The 27,805-nt window shown below is 40.1% G+C and overlaps 1 protein-coding gene and 2 non-coding genes across 8 annotated transcripts in view; all 3 read right to left on the bottom strand.

Annotated features, from left to right (window-relative positions):
- Window positions 1–27,805, bottom strand: part of CHD8 (chromodomain helicase DNA binding protein 8) — a 55,421-nt gene that overhangs the window by 2,818 nt on the left and 24,798 nt on the right. For 3 of the 6 annotated variants that reach the window (XM_027083663.1, XM_027083668.1, XM_027083664.1), the window contains exons 6-37: window positions 25,603–25,785; window positions 25,453–25,521; window positions 25,039–25,094; window positions 24,407–24,524; window positions 20,235–20,318; window positions 17,533–17,670; window positions 16,150–16,271; window positions 15,761–16,004; window positions 14,486–14,662; window positions 13,347–13,490; window positions 12,829–13,084; window positions 12,042–12,252; window positions 11,593–11,788; window positions 10,715–10,882; window positions 10,342–10,521; window positions 10,072–10,182; window positions 9,530–9,726; window positions 9,080–9,279; window positions 8,819–8,999; window positions 8,641–8,730; window positions 8,077–8,180; window positions 6,799–6,928; window positions 5,783–5,858; window positions 5,271–5,325; window positions 4,889–5,096; window positions 4,266–4,474; window positions 3,453–4,172; window positions 3,084–3,235; window positions 2,503–2,805; window positions 1,544–1,657; window positions 1,177–1,356; window positions 660–776 (exon numbers count right to left, since the gene is read on the bottom strand). In XM_027083663.1, the coding sequence (XP_026939464.1) occupies window positions 660–776; window positions 1,177–1,356; window positions 1,544–1,657; window positions 2,503–2,805; window positions 3,084–3,235; window positions 3,453–4,172; window positions 4,266–4,474; window positions 4,889–5,096; window positions 5,271–5,325; window positions 5,783–5,858; window positions 6,799–6,928; window positions 8,077–8,180; window positions 8,641–8,730; window positions 8,819–8,999; window positions 9,080–9,279; window positions 9,530–9,726; window positions 10,072–10,182; window positions 10,342–10,521; window positions 10,715–10,882; window positions 11,593–11,788; window positions 12,042–12,252; window positions 12,829–13,084; window positions 13,347–13,490; window positions 14,486–14,662; window positions 15,761–16,004; window positions 16,150–16,271; window positions 17,533–17,670; window positions 20,235–20,318; window positions 24,407–24,524; window positions 25,039–25,094; window positions 25,453–25,521; window positions 25,603–25,785 (5,493 nt within the window). The remainder of the gene's footprint in view (window positions 1–659; window positions 777–1,176; window positions 1,357–1,543; window positions 1,658–2,502; window positions 2,806–3,083; window positions 3,236–3,452; window positions 4,173–4,265; window positions 4,475–4,888; window positions 5,097–5,270; window positions 5,326–5,782; window positions 5,859–6,798; window positions 6,929–8,076; window positions 8,181–8,640; window positions 8,731–8,818; window positions 9,000–9,079; window positions 9,280–9,529; window positions 9,727–10,071; window positions 10,183–10,341; window positions 10,522–10,714; window positions 10,883–11,592; window positions 11,789–12,041; window positions 12,253–12,828; window positions 13,085–13,346; window positions 13,491–14,485; window positions 14,663–15,760; window positions 16,005–16,149; window positions 16,272–17,532; window positions 17,671–20,234; window positions 20,319–24,406; window positions 24,525–25,038; window positions 25,095–25,452; window positions 25,522–25,602; window positions 25,786–27,805) is intronic. The other 3 variants (XM_027083666.1, XM_027083669.1, XM_027083667.1) reach the window with 2 other exon arrangements.
- On the bottom strand, window positions 1,861–1,970 carry LOC113608159 (small nucleolar RNA U6-53/MBII-28). The gene has a single exon (XR_003428229.1). It is a non-coding gene; the product is annotated as a small nucleolar RNA U6-53/MBII-28 (small nucleolar RNA).
- LOC113608158 (small nucleolar RNA U6-53/MBII-28) lies at window positions 6,235–6,344 on the bottom strand. The gene has a single exon (XR_003428228.1). It is a non-coding gene; the product is annotated as a small nucleolar RNA U6-53/MBII-28 (small nucleolar RNA).

Raw genomic sequence — 27,805 nt, 5'->3', positions numbered from 1 at the left:
TAACCGCTGGACCGCCAGGGAATTCCCCAAATCACTTCTAAAATATATAGAATCATAAAACTTTTAAGAGATTATCTGCTTCAAAACCCTCAACTTTTCAGGATATGCAAATTGAAAAAGTTAAAGGATCTGCCTAAAATCCCCTAGTCAGTAGAACAGCAGGATAAGGCCTTGAATTTTCTAACACGTTAATAATTCTTTTTTTTTTTTTTTTTTTTTTTTTGCAGTACGCAGGCCTCTCACTGTTGTGGCCTCTCCCGTTGCGGAGCACAGGCTCCGGACACGCAGGCTCAGCGGCCATGGCTCACGGGCCCAGCCGCTCCGCGGCATGTGGGATCTTCCCGGACCGGGGCACGAACCCGTGTCCCCTGCATCGGCAGGTGGACTCTCAACCACTGCGCCACCAGGGAAGCCCACTAATTCTTACATTTTAACATGCCTAAAGTGCTAAAGTTAGCTTTTAGAATTTTATGCTGTTCTAGAGATGACGATGCCACAGGTCTGTAAAAATACCAGTAAAAATACTATGGTTTCTTTCTTTGTGAACTGAAGATAAATTTTCTCAAACATACGCTGGAAGAAAGATAAATAACATTAAATAATTTCTCTAGTCGTATCTAGTGTGGGAACAGAGTGGTAATACCTCAAGTCTCACTCACCCTTTTTCCATTCCTAGAGTTAGCTGTCTGTACTGGTTCCATTCCCAAACAGTTCAATTCTGCCTTATTATTTTTTTTACATCTCTGCCACTTCTGTTTTCTGCGATCCTCCATATACTGCAATAGAAAAGCTGCAGTTATCCTAAAGGAATAAAAAAATCTTCTCTGGAGTAATCATTAAGGTACTAGTGTCTACTTTGACCATAAATGCTTATTGTGTGGATAAATTAAAGATTAGTCCTACTGGAAAACTGCCATGAAGCAGACTTCTCCAAAAAAATTAGGTCATTATGTAATAGTTCAATGGTAAATATTTGCCTAGCATTTAGTTTAACAAGTACTGTAACATTATTTGGATCCTCACAACAACTCTGTGAAGTGGGAAGACTAAGTATAATTACTCTTATTTTGCCGATGGAGAAACAATGACATAATATATGGCATGCGTCCTCCCTCTCACACAGCTTAAGTACCAAGGGAATGACTTTAAATCTTGCTGCATGGAACTGCCACTCACCGCTAGAAATCGGGGATCGACAGCGAACTCTGGATGACCCTGTAACCACATCTCCAGTTCAGCCCGGCGAGGGGCATCCTCACCCACCAGCAAAGTCCCATCCACCTTATTGATGACAGGGATCCGGGTCTCCAGGTCCACATCAAGGTGATTAGGCTCTTCCATGCACTCCACCTCCAGCTGCAAACCCAGAATCCACCCCCATGAGCACATACTCTTCTTTTGGGTAGGGAGGGAGGGGGAGCAGAGCCAATGGTAGCCATAAAATAGTATCTTCTACTCCCTCAATCCCAACTGCCTTCATCAATTACTGGGAACAAAAATATTTTATCTAATCATCATATTAAAGACTTTCTCTACCACTTACCTCAACCAGCTTCTTTCTGTTCCCTTTCTTCTTATGAAAAAGAGGATGTCCATCTCCCATTACTCCATTAGCCATCAACTTGTGCTTCTGGAATGTTAACTTCAATCCTTCTTCCTAGGAAGACAACCCACCCACCCAAGACATCATATGGCATGTTTTTAAAATAAAAATCAAGTTTAGGGGGACTTAGGGTAAGCGTCATCCTCTGGTTCAATGATGGTGAGAAGAAAGGCCATTGACTAATGGGTAGAAATTAGAAATACAAGAAATTAGAAATACACATAATTTTTTCCTTAGATTTCATTTCTTGACCTAGTGCCCCTCAGGTAGATTTAAGAGAAGTAGAATTTATCTCAACAACACCCAATGCAGGGAAGAGATCCCCTACCTGGTGTCTCAGTATTAGCATGGCAACTCATCACAGGGGCAAAATCCTGATATTCCTGTCACATACTAATTTCAAAAAATTTTCTTATTGAGTACTTAATGACCAGCTGCTAGGGTTGATTAGGGAAGAGCATCAGGAAAAATAAAATTTTCCATCCATAAAACAATACTGATTTAATTTCAGTAGGAATGATTCCTTTTTATTTTTAACTTAATAAGGCCCATAATACTTGGGCATCACTTTAATAGCTTTTCCACAGTTTGATTTCAATTTTTAAAAACTAGGTTTCTAGGCTCCAGAAATGAGCCACTCAAAAGAACCCTTGTGTCAATTAAATTTCTTTTAAAGATATGGTTTCTTTTAATCTAGTCCTCAGGAGATACAAGTCAAGATAAGATCCCTTCCTTTAGTGCAGTGACTTTTCCTAAATGGATCTTTGTGAGCGCTTTTTTCTTCTCCTCTCATTTTTAAAGTCAGTGGACCAAACGAGCTTAGTATTATGTTCGGACAGCTAGTCAGCAAGAATTACAGACTCCTTCCTCACTTCCCAGTGCCTAGATGCTCAGCTTACATCTTTGATCTGAACTGTAAACTCCTTCTCATCCATGCCTCGGCGAAGTTTGGTGAACTGAGCTGCCGCTGTGGTGACGGCGGACACTTCCTCCTCTGCCATGGAAGCTGCACTGCTACTTCGTGGTGTGGGGACCGGAGAGTCACCATATTCTCCTGGAGTCAATGAGGGACTGTCTAGCAAGTGGTTGCCTGACCCCAAAATTCCTCCTGTTACCATTTCTTGGCTCCGGCGGCTAGAAGGCCACTTCCCTGAGAGTACGGCCTGACAGACGAGGTCAATACGGTTTATCAGGACACGATCCTGAGTGGGGAAAAAGAAATCAGTTAGGGCCTGAGTACTAGCTGTGCGATCCTGTGACACAAAATAGTTCCATCATTATCAGGTTAATTAAAAATCATAAGTCAGACAGGAGGGAGGTAGGAGTATCAGATCCCAAAGTCAACTGGGAAGAGTTTCACGAAAAAGACATGTAGCACTAAACACAATCAAAGAAACCCAGAACCATCTATTATTCCTTGTTCTCTGTATATGTCACACTGTATTTTTAGACTCGACATGTCCAGGAATGAGGCTGTTACCTTGGGCCACTCAGAAGCTCTTTGTCTTTCTTGTAGCAGCAGCAGCTCAGGGGTCATTTGTTCTCCATCTTCATTTGCGAATCCATCTTGGGACATAGGGAGGGACAGGAGACTTTCTTCATCATAGAGCTTTGAGCGGGACCGGTCAGCAGCTAGAGAGCATACAGAATGTGTGAGCAAAGGTGGAAGAATAAAGTTATACAGGAATGGTATTACATGGGCTTTAAATAAAGGCCCTAAGAATAACAGATCTCCTTCGATATTCTATCAAATCAAAATCTGAATCTCAGAGGATGCATTTAGAAAAGAAGGGAAAGAGCGGGGCGGGGGAATGGGGAAGAGGGCCAACAGCCTGTCACATGCACTCACTTAGCTTCTCTTCCTTCTCGTCCTCACTCTCATCAGTGCTGGAGCTGGAGCTGGATGAGGATGAGGAAGAAGAGGATGATGGTGACAGCTTGCTCAAGTCCAGCTCAGAGTCTGAATCATCCTCATCCTCCAGTTTGACTGGTGGAACACTCCGGGAAACCAGAGGGGTAGTATCAGAGGGGGCTACTCGCATCTCATAGTCTTGTGGGGTTGGTCGGCTCCTGGCCACCACCTCATGCTCTAGCTTTAAAGTCAGACTCTCCAGACTGGGGACCTGGGCAGCTGTCTCCTCAGGTGGCTTTTCAACAGGAGCATCTGGGCGCAGGGGCAGTGGTGAGGCAGTGCGCGAGGTATACTGCTGGTGTAGCAGTGGAGTAGAGCAGCGTGATAGGGATGGAGCTGGTGCTCCTGCCTGATGGTTCTGCATATAATTCATACGGGCAGCCAGAAAAGAGAAGTCTGGGTCCTGCATGATGTTGCAGTCTGTTTGGCTCACCCCATGGCGGGCTGCCCCTCGTAGAAGCTCCCCATCATGCCGAACGGGCTCCCACCATTTAGGCAATTCAGGACCTGGAGGCTGACATAATGCCAACCGATCTTCCAAAAGAGGGTGGCATAAAACTTGTTCCCGTAAGCGCCGAAGCAATTCAATACGGTAGAGAGTCCGTGAGGCCCTTTCCTCAGTGATGGGCTCAATGAACAGATTAGGGTCTGGGGGTTCTGCAAGAGATAAGCATGGAAGAAGAAATGAACCAAGAGTTGGTTCTGTCACAGTCCATCCCCACTCACCCAAGACGCTTCAGTCTTGCTTACCATCTCCAGCTGCTGGGGGAAGGCGGCACACTTGGCGGCACATGGCCACAAAACCATGGAAATACTTGGTAAGGCTTTCATCTGTTTTTTTGTCCAGTCGGGCAAAAGTGCGGAATCGATCCCAATGGAACTGCATGGTATCAGGGTCATACTCCACACCAAAGGTAGAAACTACTCGATAGAAATCAGTTTGTTCACGCCTTGTCCATCTACAAAGGGAAGAGGAATCAGGCAACAGTGATCAGAACACAGGGAATGGTTACTTCTTAGTATGGCTTAGAATATCTGAATGCACAAAAAATGAAAGTTGGGGGAAAAAAAAAAAAAAGCCCCTGAAGACAGCAGAAGAGGTAGGAAGAGGTACTCTGTTAACATGTAAGAATTTAAGAATTAGCAAGCTAAGGGGGAAAATGATGCAAACAACTCAATGAGAATGCCTACATATGAGATCTTCCTGGGAGTTATGATTAAGTGTGGTTTTATGTCGTAGAGGTGTAACAAAGACAAAAAAGATGGTCCCTCTTAGGGAATTCCAAATAATCCTTCCTAAGATGCTTTTCAATATAGGGCCCATAGCTGAAGACAAGCTTACAGCTCAGTTCAAATTCCCAGCCATATTTTACCGTTGCTGTTTCTCCCGCCGTGCAATTTCTTTTAGCTTGAAGGCTGCCTCACAGCGCCGCCTTCTCCGATCCCCACGTTCTGCAGCCTCTATCTTCATCTGTTCTCTCTTGTAGCTGCGCTGATAGGCTGTTACTAGGCGCCGAAGCCTAGCTGTCAAAGCAGAGCCTGGAGGCCAGAATAGATGGCCTGGCTGTTGGGTCACCTGGGCTGTGGGCAGCAAAGTAGAATAAACAGGAAGTACAGGAAAGGTAGTAGAGATAACTGGTATTTCAACCCACCCAAAGGCAAAGCTCTCTGGTATCCCAGGAAAGGACAGAATTCAGTCAGTCCCCCAACCCCACCACCCCACACAAAATTATACTAGTTGACTTAGAAGTTTACCTTCATCTCCATCTATAACTGAGATCTCCTCATCCATCATCATCAAGGGATCACCCTAGAGAAGATCCACCCCACAGGATGGAGAGGGGAGGAAAAGGGGTAAAATTGGCACTCTGAAATCACTTTCTCGTGTGTGTCTTTCTATGGCACCATGGGATCCAGAAAATTTTCTCATGAAAGGAACTCTCACAGAAAATTGGAAGCAACCAAGTAAAAGAATATGAAAATAAAACCTGAAAAGTCAGTCCTTATCGAAGGCTTGAAGACAGGGGGACTCAGGAATTAAGTAGTCAAATAATATACTTCATTGTCCAGCTTGGGTCCCACCTCCTCCACAAAGCCATACCTGATCTCCCCCAGCTGGTGTTAAAATCCTTTCCATTAATACTTTATAGTCTCAAATGGTCTTTCCATTTTGTATTATAAATTAATCAATGTACTTCATGATTCAGGGAATAGGAGAATACTATTTAGTAACAGAGAAAAGCTGGACTCAAATGAGAATTCCTCACCTCATCATCTTGATCCTTTGGGGGACCCTGGAGTGGTTTATATTCAGGATCTTCACAATCTTTATCAAAGTCCACCCTAAAATCATCCAGAGGCGTGAGAAAACGACAAAGTTCAGTTCTAAATTGTTTGACTTTAAAAGAAACACTTTGACCAGCACATTTCCTTTCTCTTACTAGCACTTTTTATTGTTTAACCCATTTTCCCCCTCCTTCCCAACTAGTATTTACTTTTATTACTTCATTTGAATGGTCTATGCTTGCTTATTTTTACTATTGATACTTTGCTCTATTGAGTAGAAGGATGATATAATAAATGATTTGCAATAAACAAACAATCCAATTTCCTTTGAGGGTCCTATACTAGGCAAACTGAGGTTGTGATCATCAAAGAGAAATCTCTCAATCACAAAGGACTGGGAGGGTATTCATGAGCGAAGCCAACTATTTCACATGCCCCTCAGGTCTCCACGTGAGAAGTTTTGTTAAACTCATTGGCACCCAAACCAGGGCAACAATGCCCTACCTGGTGGCTCAGTATTAGCATGGCAACTCATCATCGAGGCATGTATCCAGGCAGAGTAACACCTTTATGTGTCAGCTGCCACTGGGAGATAAACCAGGGCTAAAATTTCCTGAGGCTCTATCATATAAGTGGCATGGGATTGCTGCATGACTACTACCTTTCAAGAGAACCAGTTATCCTCTCAGCTACTACGGCTGTACAGAAAAGCATTGCAAAGAAAACTGAATAGAACGTCAAATAAGCCATTTGGGAATAACATTAATTTTCACCCTTAGTTGCATCAGACTGCAATGTATGGTTTTAGGCCAGTTTATGGAGACCTTTCTGCTGGTCTCACTATTTGTTAAGAGTTTATCATTCATGAGTATAACCACCATTAAGAATCCGAATGGGTTCAGTCAAGGCTAGAGTTATGTCATCTCTTAGTACAAGCAACAAATACCCTTCATAGGGTGGACACAGAGCTTTAAGAGAACTAAACACTAATGCTTACCCTTCCACTATGTCAGAAAAATTATCCAACACTCGATGTTCTGCTGCAATGGCTTTGTCATCTGGTCGGCCAGCCTTTTCCAGGAAGCACAAGGCTGGGTCTGCCCTCATAGTATTATATTTTTCATAGCCTAGAAGAAAAAGAGCCATAATTTGAAGAAAATCAGAGATTCATTTTGCCTTTATGTAAGTAAGCTTCGTATGCTGCTGCAATAACAATGTGCGCTACTTTGGTATCATAATGCAAAATACAGTGAAAATTTTAACTTGGATAGCTGTTGGGTTATAGTACGATATTTAACATTTCTACAGCAATTTAGAGTCACAAGGAGTTTTATCACTAGTTACTGAAAACAGGAATTTAATCGGTGTTTATAGAGAATGGTAATAGATTTACTTAGCCATTTAACGGGTAATATTTTATCATCATTCTTACTATCAATACATAAGTGAGGAAATTTTAAAAGTTTAAATGATTTAGAACTAGGTCACACATTTTCAAATAAAGGATAAGAGATCTGCACCTGCAAACAAACAGGCACTCTGAACGTTTGATGAATGATGAACACACTTCAGGATGTTTGGACTCTTCTAAAGCCTCTGTGTCTTACAAGTAAATCTAAGACTACAAATGCTCACAGTTTTTCCTATCCAATTAAACATGTCAAAAACGTGAATTAAGTGCCACTACTTTTATTTTATAGAAGTAAATGTGAAAGTATATTAAAAAAGAAATGATATTCCAATTCACTAAGTAACTAGGCTGGAAGTTAGCACTTACTGCTTTTAATGCCTGGAATTTGTTATTAGGCAAGACTGAAAAGGGAGTTTTCTCCCTTTTTATACTCTATTTTTGTTTTACTCAAGCATGGTTGTTCACAACTATGTGAGAGTAACCGCTGAATATTTAGACAAATAAGATGTTATACAAGAAGAACACTTTCAGCAAGCCACAGGAAAGTGATACAAATTAATCATGGTTATTATTAACAAGAGTGGACATGCATTATTTCCCCGGATTGTGGAAGCTTAACTTAGATACCACTACAAACAGATTGGTAACAGTGATTAGAGAACAAATGGGAGACTCCCTACCTTGGGATTTAACTATCCATCTGGTCTTTCTTAAACATTTATTCATAGGAACTAATGGCTCTGGATATTTAAGGACTAGTTTCCCATTCAAACATAATTATTGGTCATGAGCATTTTGCTAAATATCCCATCTGTGGACATAAATCTACAATGGGAAAAGAACAGACTAAGAGCAGATACCTACCATGCTTAAAGACTCCAATGAGCAGGGACTTATCAGCCTCACTGTCCCACCATGTTGTTGGAACCTCCAGCTGATCCACTACTGGGAACCATATGTCAATCTCACTAAAGGTATAAGAGGCAGAGTCAGCATAGCAATGCAGGAAATTAAAGTAGACAATCCTTGGGAAGATTATTACAGGGATCTTCTTTTATCTATTAATTTAAATGGTCATACATCTGCCTATTTCCTTCCACTGGTATCAAGAACAGCTGTCCCTCAGTATCCACAGGGGATTGGTTCCAGGAGTCCCCCCAGATACCAAAATCCATGGATGTTCAAGCCCCTTATATAAAATGGTGTCGTACAATGAATACAGTTGGCCCTTCATATCCATGGATCCAACTAACCATGGATCAAAAGGATGCAAAACCCATGGATACAAAAGGCCGACTGTACAGGACTGAAGACCTGATATACAGATCTTAATTATCAGGTATCCCCAAAATAGTTTGGAGTGAAATAAGCACACCAATCTTTTCTGGAATAAGCCATGGCATAAAGAAAAATACAGCATAACTTTACCTGGCAATAGCACCCCCTAACACCTTCTCTGCCTGGTCTCCAATAACCTCCTGTCTCAGATAGTATAGCATTCGTACCCGCAACAGGACCCTAGAAGGGATAGAGAAAGAACTGGCTCAATAATAGTGTAGAAAGCTTGAGGTGGAAAATGCTTTAGTATGTTAAATTCCATCCTTACTTGTTACACTGATGTTTCAAGTGCTTCTTATAACTCTCATCTTGGAACAGAGTATCAGGGTTATATTTCCGGATCCAATCTGCCTTATGGATATCAAAAGTGCTTTGTGACTTTACTTTTTTCCCCTTGCGTCCACGGGGCACAGGGATAGACAGACCTGGGAAAGGGGATACATCGAAGACTTGGATTGAGAAAAACCCTTGGACCTGAAGAGGATTAGGTAACCTATAAAAAGATGAAAAGCAAAGACTTGATAATCACCTGAATGATTCTGCAATTCTTTTGTCTTGCCATTTTCAGCAGGGCTAATCAAGTCCCAGATGAAGCCTTTGATATTTTCATCCCCACGATAGTGTAAAAGACAGTACACAAGGATGGCCCGGCAAATCGTTTCCACATCTCTTTCAGTCATCCGTCGCTTGAAGCGTCCATGAGACAGAATATCTCGCCACCGTCCCCAACTTAAAAAAAAAGCCAAAAAAAGAAATTATACTGATATTTTCCTGGGGACTCTAATTCAGTGATATTCCCCAGTCCCTCAGAATCGCGTTTCCCAAAAGGTGGGAGACAAAAAGATCTTGGAAAAACATGGTAACAGAATGAAGTTTTTCCCATTATCCCCTTTTTGACCATAGCTTCCAATTTGAAAAGCAAACTAGGTGTCTATCAGGATGGAGATGAACTACCTCTGATGGCAAGGTGGGTTCTTACCCATATACCAGGAGGTGCTTTTCCACCCGAAAGCAGTCAGTGCGCCCATAGGTATGATGACGGTCATGTCGGCGAGAGCGTGGCCGCTCATCATCTTCACTTTCCAAATCAGAGAATTCCACTAGGTCATCATCTTTCAGAGTGCTGAAGTGGCGGGTCTGTTTTCGTACTCTAGGTGTGTCAATCACCAAGTTATTCTATGCAGAGAACAAAAGGAGAAGTAACTCTCTTCACGATATGATCACGGGAAAGGAATTAAAGACAATCAGATTGAAATAGCCTTGGATGTAACATTTGTAGATACTCAAAGAGAGATTCTTTTTTGGACATGCAAAATAATCTACGGGTACTCAGGAAGCGAAATTAAGTGGTAGTTATCTAAGTAGTTTTCTGGGGCCTCCCGTGTAGAAAGTTTTTATCATGGCCCTTGTATATACCATTATAAGCCAAGGTCAGCACTGAAGAATCAGAGCAGCTATAAAGACTCCAGAAAGTAACGTGTTTTCTGCAATACTTCCTCCCTAAAGGAGAAGGAAGCTCACCTTGCTATTGAGTAGATCCATGTCCAGGTCAGCCTTTTTGGCCCACTTTTGCCAAAAGTTGGGGTCATCCAGAGAAATATCAGTCCTATTTTCAGAAGCCACAAAGCTTGCCTAGTGAGGAACAAAGAAACAGTAAAGTTGACTATACCACTTTTTTGAACAATGGGAAACCAGTATATTTAAAAACTACATTGAAAAAATACATTCAATTCTAGAGAGCCCTGTCTCTCTCTCTCTGCTTCTTCAGCCGCTGGCACCGACAGAACATACCTTGGCAAACGTAGAACCCTTTCCCTCAGATTCAATGGTGATGGTAGTGGTTCGTCTTAACAAGATCTGGTCAATGTCCTCTTCACAAAACTTGGAGCCCTCATCATCTTCCTCCATTATGGCTGCATATGCTCCTTTCCGTAAGAGATCTTCAATCTCCTTCTTGGAGAACTGCTGGATCTACAAAATCCAACAGAAAGGTGAAAAAACTACAAGAGAATATTATCTAACCATATCATGACATTTTATTATATTTTAAGAAACAATAATTGAGAACCCAAATGAGAGGTCAGGATCCTACGCAAAAATAGCTTTTGTCTCCCTCCATCACTATGACCTGTTACAAGTATAGCTAGAGATTAAGAAGACTCACTCCAGTAATGTTGCCATCCCGACCACTCATGGACTGAAGCACAGCTTTATCCAATCCCAACTTGAGGCTAGCCTTATCAAACATCTCTCTCTCATAAGAATTACGAGTGATGAGACGGTACACCTTCACAGCTTTACTCTGCCCAATTCGATGACACCGTGCTTGGGCCTGGTGGAAGGAAGGGCAAAGATAACATAACATTAGAGGGACTTCCCTGGTGGTCCAGTGGTTAAGAATCCCCCTTCCAATGCAGGGGACGCGGGTCCGATCCCTGGTTGGGGAACTAAGATCCCACATGCCACAGGGCAACTAAGCCCTTGCGCTCTGGAGCCCGTGTGCCACAACTAGAGAGAAGCCCACACGCCTCTACAAAGATCCCGCGTGCTGCAACTAAGACCTGATGCAGCCAAATAAATAAAATAAATTAATTAAAAAAAACAAAAAACATAACATTAGAGGGGGTGGGGGGAGAAGGATTCAAAATACCGATTTCCATCTATAAAGCAGCCATGAAATCAACTCAAAATCAAAAGTCAACTACAAGATGAAATTATTGCCCCATCATCTAGACCAGGGGTCAGCAAATCCTAGTCACCTGTTTCTGTGAATAAAGTTTTTGCTGAAACACAGCTCTACCCATTTATTTACATATTGTCTATAGCTGCTTTTGTGGTACAAGAGCAGAGGTGAGTAGTTACAACAGAGGCTGTCTGATTTACAAAGCCTAAAATATTTACTATCTGGCCCTTTACAGAACAAGTTTGGTAACCTAACTAACAATTCTATACTCTCTAAAAGACAAGACTTTCTAAGATCCTGATCCTGTTGCAAAACCTCCCAGGTTATGTGTTAGTCCCCAAGACAATGATTTCCTTTACCTGCAGGTCATTTTGCGGATTCCAATCTGAATCAAAGATGATGCAAGTATCAGCAGCTGTGAGATTAATTCCAAGTCCACCAGCCCGGGTGCATAGCAAAAAGACAAATCGGTCTGAGTCAGGCTTGCTGAAGCGGTCAATAGCAGCCTGCCGAAGGTTGCCTCTAACTCGCCCATCGATACGCTCATACAAGTACCTGTATGGGAATCACAGAAAAGAAAGTTTAATCAGCTAAGCAGAAAAAGAGAACAAAAAAGCAGACTGGGATTAATATCAGTACCTCTATATCTCTAGTTCACCAAAAACTTTATCAGAAAGTGGAGAGTGAGAGTCTTAAACACTTCTCTTATCCCAGTCCTGGTCGACTTTAATTAAACCCAGGCCCTCCTACTCTTTGCAGCCTTATGAGTATATAGTAAACACAAGGTGAAGAATGACTCTTTTCTTACCTCCTCTGGATTAGATAATCCTCTAGGATATCTAGGCAGCGTACCATCTGGGAGAAGATCAGAACCTTATGGCCACCAGCTTTAAGTTTCGGAAGTAACTTGTCAATAAGAACCAATTTGCCAGCTGAACGAACCATTGCCTGCAAGTGGAAGTCATGAGGTATGATATGGCAAGCTTCTCGAAATTCTGTTAGGATTTTTTCTTCTGCACCTGCCAAAAGAAAAATCAAACCTGATGGTGAGATCCAGAGAAACATACTAAGGCTGCAGTTTATTTAACTGAGACAAGGAAGCGAAGAAAAAAAGGTAATCTGACTTGATATCAATGTTACACACAGAATTTCAGCACCCCCAAAATCCTAAGTCATCCTCAATTTTATTCATACAAAACATTCCTTGTAAGTCAGGCTTAAGAACTGGGTAAAATATATGTAAGTATGTGGACAAGGACCAGAATAGTATATGCAAACCACTATTACCACCCTGCTGGCATCCAAAACACAAACAGCAAAATGGAGTACCACTGAAGACAGAACAGCATGACTTGAGTTCTTATTCATGAAATTCTAAACAGCAAATCCTTTTTAACTTTGGAGATTATGCAGGATCAAAGGGGTAGAAAGAACTACAGGAAGACTTCCAAATGAGAATTGTTTTAAAAGGAGAAATCTCCTCTATTCCCAAATTAGGATGGATCAGTCAATGCATACATTGTTCCTGAGGAATATCACTTAGAAAGTAAACAAGGTAACACAGAAATGTAGGTGTTTTCCAGGAATTCCCTCACCATTGATGAGATATGGGTGGTTGCAGCATTTGCGCAACTCCATCATTGTATTGAGTAGATTAGGCATGTTAGTATGGCCTGCCCCTTTGGAAAGAAAGGAGAAATTCTTCTCCAAAATAGCCCGATAGTATTTCTTCTGAATGTTGGTCAGCTCTACTTCAATAATGGTTTCCTGCTTAGGTGCCAGGTTCTTTTCAACATCCTCTTTGAGTCTTCTCAGCATCATTGGCTTGAGAATGGCCTGTAGCTTTTGAACCTGTGCCCAATACAGAGAAAAAAGAAATCACTAACATGAGGACAAACATTCTCACATTAGGTGGAAACATGGAGAAATACAATGAGACTTTTCCAGTATCTGAGAAAAGTAGATTTTGGACAATGCCACAAACGATGTAGGCACAAGGTTACATACATGGAGTTCAGAACAGCCCGTGATATCTAAGACGGTAGATATCTGCCTAGTACAAACTTCACCTTTTTTTGTCCTGGGTTAGTACCGCATTAGACAGACTTCCTACCTGTTCCTCTGTCTTGAGATCCCCAAAGTCCTTGAGGAACTCTGATTCTGACGGAAACTGTGAAGGTTCCAAGAAATGAAGCAGGCTAAACAGCTCCTCCACAGTATTTTGCAATGGTGTTCCTGTGAGTAGCACTTTGTGCTCCTAGAAATGGAGAACACAGAAGAATGATAAAACTCAGAAGGACTTCTAGGGTTTTCTATCAAGTATATAACTTTAGCTTTCATTTCTTTAACTGTAAAATTATGGGAATGGACCAGACTACTCTCTTAACTTTTCTTTTACTTGCTCCCTCTTTCGATAAAATATTCAAGAAAACCCTTGATATTATTTAACATATTAATTTATCTTAAATATATAAGCCAATAAAGAAATATTCAGAATACGTTTTTTCCAATTAAATATGCCTCTCCGCACTCAACTCCCCACAGGCATCCTAACATGGCCCCCTCTGAAGAATGTACCTGTGCTGGATTAAATATGGCCAATAATTTTCGGTAGTTCCTCCTATCAAGGTTCACCCCTTGAACATGGGCTTGCCTTGTAACTTGCTCTGACAAAGAGAATGTAGCAGAAGTGATATCATGTGAGTTTCAGAGCCTATGCCTCAAAGGCCTTGCAGCTTCCACCTTTACCCTCTTGGAACACTGCCCTGACTCTATCATGTACAGAAGCAAAGTCTGGCCCACAGCGGGTGACGGGCCATGTGGAAGATGACCCAGGCAACAACCAGCACCAATTGTCAGCTACAGCTGCATTACTGACTCCAGGGAAGACCACCAAAAGAATGGGCTCACCAAGCCCAGACTAAGTTGCTGAGCTAGAGAATCATGAAAAACATAGTTGTTTTAAGCCACTAAGTTTTTGGATATTTTGTTATGCAGCAATAGGTAACTAATGTAATACCCAACCTCTCCACCCAGTTGAGAACCGTTAACCTACAATCAACTACCAACTCTAAAATTTATATGAATTTTATGACTTTCAGGTTACCATTCCCACAGGCCATACCCACCACCCAATACCAAGACTCTGATTCTTTTCTTCTCTGCTAAATTAAGGTTATATTAATTCCACAGGGAATTAGGATTTCTTTAATTCCAGGTGTTTCTGCCCACAAGTCAGTGAGAGGAACTCACCAGGTCCATGTGCTTGAGACTATCAAGCAGCTTGCAATTACGGTTCTTTAGTCGATGGGCTTCATCAATGATGACACAACGCCATTCAATCTCACGAAGCTCGGGACAGTCTGACAAAATCATCTCAAAAGTGGTGATCAGGGCATCAAACTTGTATGCACCCGGGATGAGGCGCCCCTAAGCATGAAGGCAATAAAGTCAGAAAAGGCCTAAAATGTACCTAAAGGAGATGCTCTTCCGAATCACACATCCGTTTTTCATATTCAGGCAGGCTTAATAGGAAATACCAACTGCACCACCACCCACCTCTGCCACTGTTCATCTTCCTGATAAACAGTGCCAAATCACTGAGTCTAAGATACGCTGCTTCCTCAGCACACTCAGCTTCTTGGGAAAATGAGACTTCACTGAATGAAGCTGGACATTTTTGACTCTGCTGCATGCCTACCTCATGTATTTCAGCCCTACACCTTCTGTTGGTAAACACTAAAATCCACAAATGTTGAGTGCTGCTGAAACATACAAGATAAAACTAAAAGTGAAATAGCTAATGTAGTATGTGATAATATTGGTTACTATCTAAAAAGTGGACAGAAGAATCCAATTATCTTAGCAAAATTAAGAGCAACAAAATACGACTTGAATAAATTTGGTTTGGTAGAAATAAAAACCACAGGAAACTAATGGTAGGAAAAAAAGTCTCATAAAATTCAATGTTAAGAAAAGATGGGGCTTCCCTGGTGGCACAGTGGTTGAGAGTCCGCCTGCCGATGCAGGGGACACGGGTTCGTGCCCCGGTCCGGGAAGATGGCACATGCCGCAGAGCGGCTGGGCCCGTGAGCCATGGCCGCTGAGCCTGCACGTCCGGAGCCTGTGCTCCGCAGCAGGAGAGGCCCGCGTACTGCAAAAAAAAAAAAAAAAAAAAAAAAGAAAGGACATGGCTTACGTTCACCACCATATGGATCAAGGAATTAATAAAGTAGCTAAATGAATTTCATTCTGGAAAATTCTTTCTTGATGAAAACATCAATGCTGATAAAACTCTATTTTAAATATATGTATTCATAAATAAAGTCAGAATTTCCACTGGATTAAAATGTCCATTGGATAAAAAGAGCGAAGTAAAAAAAAATGCCCTGCACAATCTAAACAAAAATTTTGCCTTAAATCACAGAGAGTCTCAATAAAAGTCTTTGATTCATATAAAAGCCTCTAAAATACCAGGTACCTTGGCCTACTCTCTAAACCATAATACTAGTATTACATACAACTCACCCGTGAATCTTTGCAGTACATTTCATACTGCTGAATCATCTGCCGGCTGGCCAGACTGCCATGGTACACAATAGTGTTCATCTCTGTCCATGTGTTGAATTCTCTCTCCCAGTTAGTAATTGTGGACAGTGGGGCAATGACCAGGAAGGGGCCATGGATGCCCACATTATATACCTCCTGTAAGAAGGCAATGGACTGAATGGTTTTGCCCAATCCCATCTCATCAGCCAGGATGCAGTTCTGCCTGCAGATTCATCACAGAAAAAGAAAAGCAAGTCAAAAGAGACCATCTTTTTAAAAAGTACTTAAAAAGAAACTGTTTCAACAGAAAATAAATAAAAATAATCTCAGACTAATCCTATATGTTATGGTCCTATTCTTTTCTTTACCTGTTATACCAATTAAAGAGCAGCCAATTGACCCCTTCCAACTGATATTCCCTTAATTGGTTTCTGTTTTTATACTCATGTGACAACTCCAACTTCTTCCAGGCACTTGCTTGTGGACGATTCTAAAAAAATAGAAAATTTGAATAAATGGCATGGAGACACTAACGAAATTAGGTAAACTTACTAGGTAGTTCTAATAGTTGAAGTCAATTCAAAAACATTACCATGTTAAATATATTCAAACTCATGAGTCCATAATGACACTTTTAAAAAAAAAAGAGGAAGAAGGAAAGAGAAAAAGCCCACTGATCACTTTTGGAGGGTGCTAAGGAAGTACTTCATTATTTTGAAACTGGGAAATAAAGGATAAGGTAAATAAATAAAGCATTTATCCTCCATTCCTATACCATCTGTACCTTAGGATAACCAAACAGTAGGTGAAACGTATTTCTTTTTACAGAAGATTCTGTCTAATAAATGAAGAAATGACAGAATCACCATTTAAAACTCTTGAAAGAATGGATCTCAACAATGAACAAAAATGGCTGATATCACAAAAGACAACCTATCAGAACCATCTATAAAGTGGATTTAGTGGTCTCCCTCCCCAACCTGATGCAGCCTCTAGAACAGTGTTATCTAATGGAACTGTCTACAATGATAGAAAATGTTTTATATCTGCCTTTAGCCACATGTGACTACTAAGCATTTGAAATGTGGCTGGTGGCTACTGTATTGGACAGAACGGCTATAAAAAGTTCTAACAGACATTACTGCTCTACATCTAACTATTTATGTGAAATATAAGGGACAGAAAAGGTACCAAGGGGAATGTAACTGGCAAACTGACTATGGAAAACCCCAGAGAACAATCACCTGGTTTCTTCAAGAGAAAATTGCAAAGGAGGGAGAGGAGATCAAGGGGAAACTATAATTAAGAAAGATATATACGAGATATATATTAACTAATAGCAATATATAGACCTTACTTAGAATTTAATTCAAACAATTTAACAAAAGTTAGAAGATAATCAGGGAAATACAGTGATTGCTTACTTGATGATATTTAGGGATGGTTAAATTTTTTCAAGTGTAACAATGGTACTATTTATCTTTTAGACATAAACACTGAAATGTTACACATAAAATGAAGGAATCTGAGATTTATTTTAAAATAATCTGGGAAATGGGGAAATGAGTAGGTAGAGAAATATGTGAAACAAGATTGGCTATGTGTTCATTGTTAAAGTTGGGTGACGGGTACATTATACTACTTCTTCAACTTTTATATATGTTTGAAAATTTCCATAATAAAAAGCTAAAACAAAGAAAATTAAATCATTGCCTATATGGACTTTACAATCTAAATGCAGATATACTTACCACCCTTTTGAGTTCTGGGTGCCTTGACTGGATCCGTTTAAATTCTCGAATCTTGCCCTCATCAACATCCTCTTTTAGCTCCCATGTACTATCCTCATAGGGCAGAGAGCACCATTTTACCAAGTAGTAAATTACAGGCTAAGAGAGAAAAAAGCCAAAGCCTTAATGAAACGAACGATTCTGTGTTCTCTGCCGTGATTAAAAGATAAGAATTTGACTAAAGAATCAGATCACAAAGTGTCAATATCTAAAAAGGTGCCAAAAAAGTCAGGCTGAAAACACCAGACAGAGGCTCACCTGCTGATGCACTCTACTATTTATGGCTCTGATCCTGTTTCCAGACAATTTATCAGAATCTGAAAGTGAAATTTCTACCTAGCACTATCTAGAACACTAAGCACTGAAACATTAGGCTCATCAACCAAGCAGATTATACAAACAAAAAAAATCCTTTATTGTGTTCAATTAGATTGAAATTGAATTGTTGAACTGAATTAATTATTGTTAATTATTGAATTAAAAGATATGGTAGCCCTGTTTCATACTATCCTCCTGGCACCAAATTTGATACAGTAGAAGCCAGGCTACTGTAGAAGCAAAGAACAGGTTAAATCCATAGGAGCAGAGCAGGACTGAAATCACTGGGCTTCTGAGCTCCTGGAGCTCTCAGCGCAGATGCTATTTCAAAGAGCAGCCATATGGTGGTAAAGAGATTTTCTTGCGAGCCCCAGGAAGCTAGGAGATAACTGCAAGAGGTATCCCCGAAGAGAGCTAAGAGTGAAGAGGAAGGGGAAATGCTGAAGCTCCAACTATGGTGCTATGCTCTATGTAGGCATTCTAGTGCACGGGACGGGGCAGTGACCAGTGGTAATATGGCTCCTATTCTCACTACTCAAGATGACTGATCACGGACCGGACTGCATTTCCATATTTGGTTTATATGAATCGAGAAGAATTAGACTGGGCCTAGTGTAATCACCAGGAAATCTCTAATTATCAACTCATAGAATACCCCTTAAAACAGCCAGCAAGAAGTATGAAGATATGTGTCTCAATAGAGATATAGATCAAGGAATACCTAGAATTAATGTAATTTCTCTTTGACCTTTTTCTTTACTGTAGTGACTCAGGTCACTTTCTACATAAAGACATTTGTCCACGTCACATATTTCCGGCACCCTTACTCTTCCAAGGACTTTAATATTTATTATAATATTTATTTCCACTATTGGGTAACGTAATAAGGATGACAAACTCATTTTGGAGAGGAGGGGGAAATGGGCAAACATAACGTTTTTATCCAATACTGGGAACATAAATTACAGTACCAGGGTACTAAAACACTTTCATCTGTCATACTGGTCCCAATACATTCCAGAGGAGCCTAATCAAAGTCCAATTACTTTTGGAAGATGAAGGTGTAAGTATAGTGATAGAGAGCATAAGATTTTCAAGGCTGGGAAGGCTGAGATCCTGAAAGCGATGAGAATAATTTAACAGTAGCTAACCTGTCCTGACTAATAACTGGTCCATTCCACTCTCACCTCCCACAAATGAACAATAAGCAGTAATTCCCACCCCTAACCCCAAAAGCAGAAGATATGTTTTCTGAGGCATTCTTCTTAGGATTTAAAGACACTCAATTGTAACGGGCCTTGGATATCTAAGGTTCTATCTGAGAAACGCTGAAGGCTTGTAAAATAAACTGGGAATTTTACAGAGGGAAGACTTTGCCTCTTAGGCCCTGTACAGATGATATATGGGAGCAAGTCATTTAGCTTGTGAGTGAGCCCAGCCCACCATCCAGCACCGATGTCTTAACAAGGCTCTGCTACCCACTCTGTAAGCAGTGACTGAAGTGAGGACAACTGGATGAAATGTGGCCCTGCAAAGTTAAACCAACAACTATGACTTGAAGTGAGAAGAGTTCTAACAAAAAGGCGGGTCATGGCCTAAGTAAATTTAAATGAGAGCAACGCTGAATTCACTGGTGGCTTAGATCTATACAACTCTTATTTGGAAAATGAAAAAAAGTGATTAATAAAAACATATCACCTAGTGTTTTAACATATCTAAAATCAGCTACCCAATCTAAGAAAGCTTTAGTGCTGTGGTTCCCAAATCAAACTATGCATGAGAAGCCCTTGGAGAACCAACTTAAAAATACAGATCTCTGGATCCCACCCTAGATGTACTGAATCTGAACCTGTGGGAATAGGACCTCACATTTGTTTAAAGGTACTGACACAAATGCAGTGTATCTGTTTTAGTGACAAATGAAAATGCATTTAACTGATGCTAAGTACAGGAAATAATTCTCAACAACATGAAGAAAGCTATGAGTCTATGCAAGTATTTTTATATTCACAAATTTGGAGATTCGTAAAGTATCCCTTTCTCCATCCCCACCTCTCACCCCCAACTGAAGGTCAAGGGTCTCCCATATAAAATCTGTGAGAAAATGAGGCCAAGGTTAATGAGTCTTTGTAAAACAGCTCCCAGATATTTGAGAATCTTTCGTTTTAGCCTCTCTCTGTTCTCCTTTACCTTCCCAGTATCATTCTAAGTATCTCTCAGAAAAATTCAAAAGTACCTTTTCAGTCCAAGAAATTTTTCAGCCATATCTGAAAAATAAAGGATGGGCAAGCAGACAGGCAGAAATCTTTAAGAGGCCTTTCATGTTCCTCCACGCCCCAACTCACCTCCCCATTGTCCTTGTCAATGCTGTGAGACTCATCCAATATCCTATCCACCTCTACATAGTCTGGGTTGAAGGGCTCTTCATCCTAGAGGAATTATGAAATCAAACAATAAGACCAAAAGATCACTGTCCAGGAAACACTCCTCCATGCAACCTTTAGCTGATAACCCTACTTCAAAATTTATTAAGAGAAAAGAAGGGAGTTCCCCATTTTCATAATACCACATCCTACACACTTACCTGTATTTGCATCTATCCTCTTGCCTGTTACCAGATAAAGTGTCACTGCTCCCTAACAGAGGCCATTCTCTCCATATATGCTTTGGATTCCATTCCTTCTTGCCTTCTTAGGAATCTCTCTCTACTGGAGCATGCCCATAACATACAACCATGCTTGACTATTTCTCATCTTTTCTTTAATTAATTAATTTATTTATTTTGGCTGCGCTGGGTCTTCATTGCAGTGCGTGGGCTCTTCATTGTGGCACACAGTCTTCTCTAGTTGCGGCACACAGGCTCTCTAGTCGCGGCATGTGGGCTCTCTAGTTGCGGCACGCAGTCTCTCTAGTTGCAGTGCGTAGGCTCTAGAGAGCATGGGCTTAGTTGCGGTATGTGGGATCTTAGTTCTCCAACCAGGCAACTTCACGTCTTAAAAAGACCTCCCTGACTCTACATCCCCCTCCAACTATTCTTTTGTTCTGCTTCATACCCAAACTTTTCCAAGAGTTTTAAACACACAGTACCTCCATTTCATCACCTCCTTCACTTATTTGTCCACCCATTCCACTCTTCTTTCTACTTCCATCACACAATGAAACTACTCTTGTCGAGGTTATTAATGATCTCCAAATTGCCAAACATAATGGAAACGTTTCTGTACTCACCTTAATTTACCTATACAAAGTATTAAACAATTCATTATTCTCTCCCCAAAGCACTCTCTTCCCTAGGCTTTTCTGAGACACCATATTCTCTTCGGTAGCCTTTATTTTGGTTTCACTTTTTGTTTTGGCCAATTCTCAGTCACCTTCACTGGCTCTTTTTTCCTAAGTCACTGGTATCCAACTTTGGGTGGTATCCCAAGATAAATAACCCAAGGCTTCAAAGAAAGATCTCCAAGAAACCTTAAGGAAAAAACTCTTTCTTTCTTAAGACACTTTCCCCCTGATTTTTGTGACATATCTTTTTCCTAATCTTTCTCCTACCACTCTGGCAAACAGTCCCTTCTTCACCTGGTCCTCTAAATTTGTGAGAATTGCTTAAGGATTGGCCCTGGGCTTACATCCATTGCCTTATAGAAAGAAATTTTTAAAAGTACAGAACTATTAGAAAGTATAGAACTTTCCCCAGGGTGACTCTATTCATTATTAAGGCTTTAATAATTATGTATATGCTGATACATTCCAAAGTTAAACTGCAGCCTAAAAAACCCAGATTTGTATATCTATCTCCTTGATAGAAATGTGTTACAGAATTTTAAGCTTAACATGGTCTAAACTAAAATCTTGATTTTCCCCAAATCAGTTGCTTCTAAAATCTTCCATTCTTTAATAAATGACTCTACCTCAAGCCATTTGCTCAGACCAGAAACCTATCTATATAAGCCGTCGCACCAAAACCTGTCAATTCTACTTTAAAGTAAACTCAAATCTATACATTCTCTCTAACCACTGAAAGCACTCTGCTATAAGCCTTAATTTCTCATCTAGAAAACTTCAACAGCCTCTTTACTGCTCATCCTACTTTCATGCTTACTCTTCTCCAATCCAAAGTCTAGATGATCTTTTTTTAATAAATTTTATTTATTTATTTATTTATTTATTTATGGCTGTGTTGGGTCTTCGTTGCTGTGCAGTCTTTCTCTAGTTGTGGCAAGCGGGGGCTACTCTTCGTTGTGGTGCGCGGGCTTCTCATTGTGGTGGCTTCTCTTGTTGCAGAGCGCAGGCTCTAGAGCGCCGGCTCAGTAGTTGTGGTGCACGGGCTCTGTTGCTCTGCAGCATGTGGGATCTTCCCGAACCAGGGCTCGAACCCGTGTCCCCTGTGTTGGCGGGGAGATTCTTAACCACTGCGCCACCAGGGAAACCCTAGATGATCTTTTAAAAATGAAAATTGGGGCTTCCCTGGTGGCGCAGTGGTTGAGAGTCTGCCTGCTGATGCAGGGGACACGGGTTTGTGCCCCAGTCTGGGAAGATCCCACATGCCGCGGGGCGGCTAGGCCCGTGAGCCATGGCCGCTGAGCCTGCGCGTCCGGAGCCTGTGCTCTGCAATGGGAGAGGCCACAACAGTGAGAGGCCCGCGTACCGCAAAAAAAAAAAAAAAGGAAATTGGATGTGCTTTTCACCTGTTTTAAATAGTCCAGTGGTTTCCCTCTTTGCACTTAGAATAAAAACAAAACTAAAAGGTCTATAAGCACCTGCTTGCCTAAATTTCTGATCTCATTTCGGGCCACTCACTGTCTATCGTACATCAATCCCACTGTCCTTTCAGTTCCTCATCCTGTCTCAGGGCTTTCATATATTGCTATTTCCCATGCCAGGGATACTATTTACATGTGTTCATGGTCTTGCTAACGCATTTATAATTCAATTCTCAGTGAAGTCTTCACTGATTATCCAAAGTAGGCATTTTTTTATTAGGTCTTCCTGTGCTCTTTCTTTCCTGGCACTTACCACAATTTGAATTATTTTTAAATCTCTCTCTCTCCCCATTAGACAGTGAGCTACATGAGAACACAGACCATGTGTGATTTGCTTACCATAGTGACTAGCACATAATAAACAATGAATAAATGAATAATTGATTTGGTTAAATGGCCTACCTATAAAGGCAAAACTGGCATACAAGCCAGTTAGCAGAGCTTGGCTCAAGGGTCACAAATTATATATCTAATACCAACTGGAATGGGATTAGTTTCATCATACATTTCTCAAATTAGGCTTTAAAAGAACATAGACCAAAAAACAAAGAAACCCCCACGACACAATTATCATTATTTTCATATAAAAAGATATTATAAAATCTACATGGCCCGACTTGCCCTCTCCAAGTGATGTGGAAAATAACTCATTTATTGGTAAACCTGGTGATATAGTTTTTTCAGATGTATTTGGCCACAGCTGGGTTTTTTTGCTGAAGCTATACATTATTCCTTCTTTCACTCTTTCTTACTAGCTCCTCTTTAGGTTTTTTTTTTTTAAATAAATTTATTTATTTTTTGGCTGCATTGGGTCTTTGTTGCTGCACGTGAGCTTTCTCTAGTTGTAGCCAGCGGGGGCTACTCTTCGTTGCGGTGCACGGGCTTCTCACTGCAGTGGCTTCTCTTGTTGCAGAGCACGGGCTCTAGGTGTGCGGGCTTCAGTAGTTGTGGTGTGTGGGCTCAGTAGTTGTGGCACGCAGGCTCAGCAGTTGTGGCACATGGGCTCTAGAGTGCAAGCTCAGTAGTTGTGGCGCACGGGCTTAGTCGCTCCACAGCATGTGGGATCTTCCCGGACCAGGGTTCAAACCCGTGTCCCCTGCACTGGCAGGTGGATTCTTAACCACTGTGCCACCAGGGAAGTCCTCCTCTTTAGGTCTTAAGAAGCTTTGAGAAAGAATTCTTCTTCTCAAGGCACTCAGTAATGAAAAATCCCATTTTGGGAAAGGTATATGCATACAAAGCTTTCAAAGCAAAATCGAGAGTTAAAATACAGCTCAAGAGACCCTTCCAGATGTTCCAGTACTTAACTAGTAGTAACACTGGGTATGGTGTATTAAAGCTCCTTTATCACTATTTCTAGTTATACTGGATTAGAAATTTGAGAAAATAAATGTTCTCTCTTAATGATATGGTTGCTTCTGTCTACAGATACCATCAACTGCTGAAGACTGACATTAGAGGGAGAAGAATGCCGCAAGTGGACCAGAGGTCAGTTTACCATCTGTTCTGAAAATACTTCATGAATATCAAAAAACTCAATTTCCAAGTACCCTAAAACTTATAAAAATACCATATTTAGACCTGGTAAAACAAAGCCTGGGGCAATTAAGTAAGAAAAGTCCAACGATCAAAATGAACACTTTATACCCATATATACAAAGCAACTATGAGTCTTTTGAAGAATCAGTCAAGGTTGATAACCCCAGTAATTTATGCTTCTATGAAATAAATGATAGGCAATACCTATTCCTAATTACCTCATGGAAGAAGTGTCTCATCTGAGCCATTTTGGTTTTGAAGCGCTTTAGTTTTTGATGGATCCTCTTATCCTTCTCTAGTTGGGAGATGGTAGCCCACTCACAATGTAGATAGGAGCTAAAGGGGATGGAAATAGCCAGTCACAGTGTGAGAAAGGGGAATTGGTCAGCTAGTGTCTGAGATGTGGGGATTAGCCAGAAGCAGACATAAGACTATGTGCTTCAATGGGGAGACAGTCTCTTAGGTCAGTACTTCTTAAACTTGATTTTGCACACAAACCACCTGGTCTAGGGTAGGCTTGAAAGTTCACATTTCTAACAGGCACCCAACTGATGCTAACTCTGCTGGTCCACGGATCACACTCTGAGTAGCAAGGTCTTAATCTTAAGACTAACGTAAAGAGGATTTTACAAGGGATTTTGTCAGGAACCATCCTCACCCCACCTTTCTGCAGGTAAATATAAAGAGTCAATTCCTGAGCTTCTCTCTGAATATACATTTTCCTCACCAAAAACAGGCGAGGAGACTATAAAAAAAGGGACACATTCCCACCCAGGATAGACTATACAGGAGAACTTTTTAGAACCCTGAGGAATTTGGGGTGAAAAGCTTTTTTGCACAGATCACATACTAGTTCTTGTACTTGACAAAGAATTCTTCTGCTTCAGTATATTGTCCAGAAGGAAGCTGAGAAGAAAGAAATTACAGTTACTAAACTTATTTGTCAAAGAGAACTTTTCATTTTAACACACACGGTAGAGCTTCATACCAATGCTCCCAGAACATATTACTGACTAAGGGATTAAAGAACTTAATCTGGTATTTCAATGCTGGAGGCTTGACAGCTGGAGAAAATAAGCCCTTTTCCAGTTTAAACAAATAAGCGAAAGAAGTGGCAATAAGACAGTTCCTACTTTCCACCTAACTTTTCTCCACCATCTCTTGTAACTACACTGTAGCAATATAGCCTGACATCCAAAGGTGCTCATTACATACAGCCTGTAACTGCAGCATTATGGGCTGACATTAAAAATAGAGGCCTCACCTCCTTCTTCACAATACGCATAGAAAGCACTTTGTCTACAATGGCTGCATCTTCTTCACTGGGATTCTCCTGTAGCAAAAGATGCAGTCAGTCAACAGAGATTGTGAGCAGCAAGACAAAGGTCTCAAATTGCTTAAGTTCTCAGCTTACCACAAAGAACTGCATGGAAGGCAAAGTCTCGCCATCTGGTTCCTGCACTGGCTCAGGCAGGATAGGCTCAGTTTTGATTGGACCAGTTACATCTACTTCTTCTTCTTCTTCATCATCTGTGATCTTTATATCCAGATCCTCTGTATATTTTTTCCGTTTAACTTGGCGGTTTGAGCGTCTCTTCTATAGAGGCAAAAATGGTTAAAATAACTGCTTAGGTCTCTCAAGGAGAAAACCTTTAAAACTATTCGCCTATAGTCATATACTTAGATTTGACTCCAAAATCCCTATGAAAAATTAAACCAAAAGATGATAAATAGCTTATTTATCAAATTATGTGATGTCAAATCATGTAACTTATTCTATGTACTGAATATATATTAACTTGCTGAATTGTTTTATCAAAGTATCAGATTCCACCTGAAAGTAACCTATTGGCAAGGGGCTCTTAAAAAACTGAAACAGGACTCTCAACCTGCAGAGTGCAATGAACTTCACAGGAGGAGCAACCCTGGAGTGCAAAGGTGCAAGAACATTTTGTTTCTAATTGTTCCTTTGTTTTAGTTCTAAAGTTTTTTTGTTTGTTTTAATAAATAGGATCATACTGTATGTATTGTTCTGCTGCTTACTTTTCTGTTAGCATTTTTCTTGGAGATGTTTTCCATATCAATACATTTCAAATCTGCCTTATTCTTTCAAATGGTTGAGTAAAAGATTTTTTAATTAAATAATCTAAGTAATACTTGCAGCTCATGATAAAAAAATTAGGAAGGATGGAGAGACAAAATTATTATTTTTCAATCATGATTATAACCCCTGGAAAACCCAAAATCAAATGAGTCATTAGAAGCAGAACTACTGAAAATGAGTAAACTTGCTTGGCATAAAATTAATTTTTAAAAATCAATAGCATTCTTATAGAGACTAAGGCAGAAAATACAATAAAAGAAAATATTCTTTTTCTGAGAAAATATTAATTATCTTAAGCATTAAATTTAGTAAGAAATATATAAAATCTATGTGAAGAAAACTTTAAAGCGCTATAGGACATTAAAAGAGAGTTGAATAAATAGTGAAATATATATACCCTCCCATATCACATAAATTTGAAAAACAAAATTAACAGAATTTTTTAATTAGATAAGCTGATTCTAAAATTCAAATGGAGAACTAAACATCTAAGAATAACCAGGAAAAATATGAAAAAGTATACTTGGCCTTACCAGATATTAAGGACAATATAAAGCTATACTAATTAACACAACTTGGTACCTCTCCAAGAAGAGATAAACAAGTCAAGGAAATAATGTTCAGATATAGACTAAAATACTTATGTGGATTTAGAACACGATAAAAACAGAACTTCTAATCAGTGAGGAAAAAGTGGATTATTCTATAAAATGGGATTGAAAACAGATGACTAGCCGTCTAGTGGATGTAAGAAACAAATCTACAAAAAGACTGCAAGATTTAAAAGTTAAAAAAAAGACATAAAATTTCTAAAAGAAGATGTGGAAGAATTTTTTTTTATAATCCTGGAGTAGAGAAGGTGTTTCTAATAAATTGATCAATTTGACCTTGTAAAAAGTTTAAGATATCTGAGTAATATCAATATAATTCATCATAAAAAAGCTGAGACAAATAATAAACTAGAGAAAAAATGCCGTATGATATATTTCCCAAGCATAAAGAGGTCTTCTGAATCACTAAGAAAAAGATCAACACAATAGAAATATGGGCAAATAACATAAATAGTTCATAGAAAAAAACAGAATGGCTTTTAGTGTAAAATGATGCTCACACTCAGAATAAAATTGTTACAACTGAAAACTAAACTGAGATCCCCCTTTTTTTTTCTCTTGCACCTAACCGAGTGGCAAAAATCAGAAAGTTGGATCAAATATTTGAAATAGGAACACACACATTGTTGGTGAGAGTACACACTGGCATGAAGAAAATTTCTATAGAAGAAAATTTGACAATACCCTTTGATCCAACAATTCCACTTCAAAGATATTATCCTACAGATAAATTTGCACATATATACAAATCTCTGTAGCATTACTTGTGGTAGTAGAAGACCAGAGAAAACCTAAATGCCTATCAACAGGGGATTGGTTAAACAAATTACGCTATAGTCAAAATATATGAAGTGACAGTGGAACTCTCACTGCTGGTGGAAGTGTAAAATGACACAATCACT

The sequence above is a fragment of the Aethalodelphis obliquidens genome, unplaced genomic scaffold (assembly GCF_003676395.1).
Source record: "Aethalodelphis obliquidens isolate GAN/ISIS:26980383/991018 unplaced genomic scaffold, ASM367639v1 scaffold51, whole genome shotgun sequence".
Classification (NCBI taxonomy): domain Eukaryota; kingdom Metazoa; phylum Chordata; class Mammalia; order Artiodactyla; family Delphinidae; genus Aethalodelphis; species Aethalodelphis obliquidens.
This window is presented reverse-complemented; position numbering and strand designations above follow the sequence as displayed.